The 6129-nt window shown below is 46.2% G+C and overlaps 1 protein-coding gene across 1 annotated transcript; it reads left to right on the forward strand.

Moving 5' to 3' along the window:
• The first annotated feature begins 1523 nt into the window (after positions 1 to 1523).
• LOC135823120 (probable serine/threonine-protein kinase DDB_G0278509) lies at positions 1524 to 5849 on the forward strand. The gene is made up of 2 exons (XM_065335962.1): positions 1524 to 2060; positions 4457 to 5849. The coding sequence occupies exons 1-2, from the start codon at positions 1588 to 1590 to the stop codon at positions 4680 to 4682; spliced, it is 699 nt and encodes a 232-aa protein (XP_065192034.1). The 5' UTR covers positions 1524 to 1587; the 3' UTR covers positions 4683 to 5849.
• The last annotated feature ends 280 nt before the right edge of the window (positions 5850 to 6129 follow it).

The raw sequence follows: 6129 nt of genomic DNA on the forward strand, positions 1-6129 counted from the left end.
ACTGGGGCACCACCCGACAGGCATGTATGGTGCTTTGACTGGCTTGACCAGTACTGGCGGATAGGAAATCTCACCAATCGCCACCAGACTCCAGAACGGTCAGGATTTGCCGGTATTGGCCACTCTGCCGTCACTTTGTCCAACACAAGTTTTTTACTCTACGGCGGGATGGAATGGGATCCCATTACCGGTGTGTTAGCGTTGGCCCTGAATCAGACCTACGTGTTCACGTTCAGCGATTTATCTACATGCACCGGTTCATGGCGTCAAGTCTCCACTGCCAGGCCAATGCCGCGTAGGATGATGCACACAGCCACGGTACACGATGGCAAGGTGATAGTGGGCGGGGGTTTTACGAGCCACTTTCAACCGGTAAACCATGCACTTCTGTCTTTGACTATTGTCGTGTCCAGATCGAGAGTTACTGTCGACTGGACACCGATTCCACTGTTGCCAACGCTACTCGACCGCATCATGTACAGTCTGGCAAGCTTTTCTAAATCCACGCTCCTGATCGTGGGTGGTGTCAAGATCAAGTGCTTATATAACTATAAAGATCACCGTGCGAAGAAATGTTTATCGATTCCCTCATACCTGGTTCCTTTACCAGCCCCGCTCTCAGATCTCAGAAACATGACAACACTGAGGCATACTAACGTTATCCCATTCTTCAGCAGCTACCCTATGATCGGACACTCCGTGGTGGGAAGTGTGGTGTATGGCGGCATTCTACTGCCTTTTCCCAATCTGGCGAACCCACAGAGTGCAGTCTTCAGCGACAAAACGTGTCATTACAACATGGCACCACATCACTGCCCGCTTGGCCATGGATGGGTGAATGACAGTTGTAAGGCATGCGACGTCAATTTCTACTCATCCGATCTAAGCGGCATTTGCACCGAATGTGGACCTTACCTGATCACAAACTCAACCGCTTCCAAGGAATGCAGCGCATTGGACCCATGTTACAAGGACTTCTGCCATGGGCACGGAGAGTGCTTAGTCAACCATAGAAAAGCCACGTGTAGCTGTAACTGGGGATATCTGTCGTATGACAACTGCCAACTTCCCTTGGTTATCATCCTGATCGTTACTGGTACAGTTATTCTTGCTCTGATAGTCCTGTTTGTGTGGAGGCGTGTACGACAGAGCCAGAAACTGTTTCGCCAACGAGAACAAGATCTGCAGGTTTCGCGCTGGCAATTGAGGCAACTAGCCAACGGTGTACTGGTGAAATGGGGAGAGATTGCGCCATCCATCAAGAGGATAATCGGAAGTGGCTCCAGCGGTGATGTGTTCCTTGCAGAGCTGTCGGACTTACCTGTGGCTGTAAAGGTGCTTCGACGCGGTCGAATGGACGACTTCTTTCTACAGCAGTTTATACGGGAGCTTGATTTGATGCGAACAGTCCGCCATCCAAACATTGTAATCTTCCTTGGTGCAGGTACAAAGCCGCCGCAGCGCTCACCGTTCATTGTTATGGAGTATGTGATGCGAGAATCACTGTTCAAGATTCTGTCTGAGCACGCATCGCACGCTATTAGCTGTCAGCGAAAGATTGACTTCGCAACGGACATAGCAAGCGGAATGGAGTTTCTGCATAGCTCGGAACCACCTCGAATTCATTGCGACCTCAAGAGCTCCAATCTCCTGGTGACGAGCAAGTGGAAAGTGAAAATAGCGGACTTTGGCATGCTACGTCTTCTATCGACTATCGACTTCTACGGCAGAATGGACCCTGAGGAGAACCTAGTGGCAAACACCGCAGCATGCGCCCCAGGCTTTAACCACGTTACCATGCCAATACCTAGACCTTTCACAGCAACACCAGACGGTCCAGAGGAAAAGCACGATACGGAGCCACTTCTTATCTGCGCTCAACGCGCAGAACATTCAGATTTGCAGCCGCAGGTAGTCGCTGACTGCAGGAATCACGCTGCTACTACTAGTATGCGTGTGGAAGGCACTGCCGGCTTGACACAGGCCATGGGCACGAGTCGATGGTGTTCGCCGGAAACCCTGACTGACGGCGTCTTTGATGAATACACAGATGTGTACAGGTGAGTGATACATTAGAGACGTACGTTAAGATGCACGTTATGTCCGACGTGACGCGCAATTACACGTCGCATTTGGCGTAAAACTACCAATTTCGACGTCAGCTGCAGGTCACTCGCGTTGTTTTTCGACGCACGAGCCAGATACATAATGTAGCGCAAGGTGAACTTTCGCGTCACGTCAGAAGTATCGTGTTGTACCGGTACTGGAATGCGTAGAACTCTACACATTCATTTGTGAAACTAACTTCAACAGGTCAAAACACGCTCAAATTCCACGATCCAAATATCCAGGTCGAACAGAAGAGATCTGTAACAATACGGTTCTGTGGTTCGTTCATGCATGCATGCTGCGGTGGCGAACGTACCAATGTAACTAAACGAGACGAATTCTGCGTCACCGCTTTGATTCTGCTCGTTGGATTATCATAATCCTGTGTTCTGTGGAAAGCTCCATTCATCGATGTTAGAATACCGAGCAGGACAATCAGGATGAGTAATGAGATGATTTGCGATAGAAGAAGAACCATATCAATCTTGTAGGGCAACATTAAATTTAACAAAAAGCCACAGAGACTATGAACGCCTACAACACACGTTCTACCGCTTGCAAAATAGAAAAAAGGAATATACATGCGCTCAAGTTGTTTGTTGATTAGCTCGTTGCTTTTCACCCCTTGGTTTACTGTTTTTGGGACCATTTACATGTACATGTAAATGTGCATGTGCTTTAGATGGGGTAGAGATAGCGGAGGCTTACATGGAGATGTGCTCAGTGAGATCCCACCAAAAGTGCATCTTCTTTTTCTTTTTTTCTTTTTTTCTTTTACTAAGAACACAGTCCTACTAAGAGACATATGGAGGGTCTGGAGACAAACTCAAAAGAAGACACAGGGGATGTAGGGATGACGTGCCGATGTACAGAGAGCAGGTGGACCGACCAGAGGGCTCTGGCATCGAAAATTGTTGGAGATTGCAGGGTCAAGGAGCAAAAACATTTGGTGCGAAAAGGAGGCGCTAATGCTGCACCAAATAATTTAAAAATATAGCAGCCAGAACGACTAATTGCCCTGTAAGCATTTCCTAAATGTGGACATAACATCATCGTGAGTAAAATGTGAAACGATGATCGCAAGGCACACCACGAAAAGGAAAGAGAGGATTTGTTCAGAATTGTTTTCTGGTTACATTCATCAGTGAATCTACATAACAATGGAATGGGGACAACTTGTAGCAAATCTTATATGGACAACTAAAAGCGAAATACTGGGAAAAGAGAGAAAGGAAAAGGCGATTATACTACATGTATTGAGCGGGGGATAGCTTCAGCAGCTAACAACATGCAAGTGTGAATCATGAACATCAGCAAAACAAAGCAAAGCCTGAACAGACGGGAGGAAAGTGTGAACGGAGAGGAGGGGGGGGGGGACAATCAGACTCACCACGCTCGTACCATACTATAAGTAGTGCGTACACAATTTGAGGATGATAACTGATAACACTTGCCTTCTGTACACACAAAACTGGTTTGTACAAGAAGATTGCCTCTAAACTTCAAGGTGCATTTTATGAGTACGACTCCCACGAAACAACACGGTGAAAGAAGAACCTGAGCATGAATGATAACAGTCAGGTTGACCTACCACATGCCTGTAAACTGCCGATTTCTTTACATCCAACTCCAGGTCACAACCACACTCGACGTCACCAACTTTATCACCATCCGCTTCATCTTCAGTATCACCTTCTCCAAGTGACTCATCTGAACGCTCCTTTCACTGTTGTGTGTCGTCCGAGTCATGTATAATGAGTCTCAATATCATGGTCACAGGTACTGTGTGGACCACAGGCATCTCTTTCGGATTACGTCATTACATACGTTCACCTTGAAGGTTTGGAGGAGCCTGGGATGGGGTTCGTGAAGCAGGAGGTCTACAGGCAGGTTGTTCCAGGGTGTGTTGGCGAAGAAAGGAGAGGGTCGCAGGAGGTAGCCAGGGAAAATTAGCGCCCTGTACTTGGACGGCCCTTGACGCACTGGAAGTGGTACGATTGGGGTTTGGGCCGAACACACGCATGTACAAGTACAGTAATGTAATCGCAACAGGTTCAGGGCCAGGCCAGTTTAGCATTTGTTTGAAGTTTTTCTGAGCAGCTTGCTTTACTGCTTTGTTGGTCATTTTTTCCCGTAAAAGAGGTTACTGTCTGAGTTTGGCACTTTAGGTCGGATTTCAGTGAGCGCAACTGTCTAGATAATTGGTTGCATGATCACACACTTTCACTTTTACAACCCCTTCACCCTTCCCTACTCGTGCCTGCCTCGGCATTATAAGACATTCTGATTTGGGGCTGTTCTGATTTGGGGCTGTTCTGATTTGGGGCTGTTCTGATGTCCAATGCAGCTACGGCGTGGTGCTCTGGGAAATTCTTACCCACGACAAACCGTACAATGAGCAAGATGACGAGAATGATGTGATACGTGGCATCAAGAATGGAGAGCGCCTTCCCCTGCCTCCGGGGCAAGAGCTCTACGAACTTAAGCGGATAACTGAGGACTGCTGGAGCAAAGAAGCAAAGAGTCGACCGTTGTTTCCGGAGATTCTGGGCCGCCTCAACCTGGCACGATGAAGTTACAGTTTCACCCATTTATCATTCAGCACTGGAATTGCAATGGCAGTTGTAAAGCTTGTGCCCACACGGTTATGCCGTCAATACAGGTACTGCTTTGCATCATCTACACAGCTGAAGGTGGTCTCTGAAAGCTACGTCGCACTAGCGGTCGGAAGACAATTTGTGCATTTCTTCAAGGTCTGATCATTCTATCGCACCGGTCTAAGTGCTACATATGCATATGTACATAATGCCAGAAGGTTGTTTATATCCATAACCATCGCCAGCTAACTAGTCTTACTAGAACAGTACGCACGCAGAAGTCTCTTGTGTTCTTGTGGTCCACTTTCACAACAACAACAACAACAACAACAACAACACACGAACATACATGTACATGTAGAAGTCTATGGTATTAGCACGGTCGGGTGGCTTGGCAATGACACGCACTTTCCTACGTTCTTCGGCCGTTGGAAACCGTACCATTCTTGCCAGTTCATTCTCAGAATTCATTCTATTATTCTATTCTGTCATTCTATTTTCTGTAATCACATTTTCATTCCTGGCCCTCCGGGGTGTATCTCCTGTCGTATTTTCAAGGTCGCCTCCTGCTCGCCTAGTATACAATGTACTTGTGCATGTACATGTACATGTACATCAGAAATAATAGGACACGTATGAATTCAAGAAAAAATAATAGCTTCTACCAAAATGAGTGTGGTAGCGAAATTTCTCAAGACAATTGTATAGCCGGTGGTATTGCGCATGTGCGAACGTTACGTACTAGTACTTCACGTTTGAACTGTCTTTTCCTCTTTCTATTGATGTGTTGTTGTCTCGGATTACTTCGAGTTCGACATGGAATATTGAAATCCCCTTCTTTGTTATTCTCACCAATCAGTACACGCATACACAGCGATGATTTTTCCTTTGTATATTATTTTCTATTTCAAGTTGAACATGCCTTACGGCTTTACCTCAGCAGAGTGATGCTGCATATCCGCCGTCTGTTAAACCATTTTTAAACATTGATTTTCACTTTGGTACAATGCTGCTGAAGTACAGTATTCGTTTTAGATTTTAAGCATTTAATTAACTGCATTTCGCCAAATCTTGATAGAGTCGCAAATTCGCATGAATTCGGAGCATAGCCAGCAGATATGCAACACAATCATTTTACAAGTACTGTAGACGGTACATGTATTCATAGTGTTTCCATTACAGTGGTCTCTCTCGGCCACCATTTTGTGCTACAGAAATCCTGCAAGAGTATAGGGAGGGGTTTCTGTTTTCATTCTGTTAATGGGCCATGCCCGAGAAGACATTTAGTGACGTATGCAGCAAAGAGACCGTGTTGAGTCTTTGAGTTGAGGGATCCTGATGTATAAATGGCTGCCGTGGAATCTACGAGTACTTGGAACAACAAGGGAGGGTGCTAGATCAATTAATTTCAAACTAATTTGAA

The sequence above is a fragment of the Sycon ciliatum genome, chromosome 8 (genome assembly GCF_964019385.1).
Source record: "Sycon ciliatum chromosome 8, ocSycCili1.1, whole genome shotgun sequence".
Taxonomy (NCBI): Eukaryota; Metazoa; Porifera; class Calcarea; order Leucosolenida; family Sycettidae; genus Sycon; species Sycon ciliatum.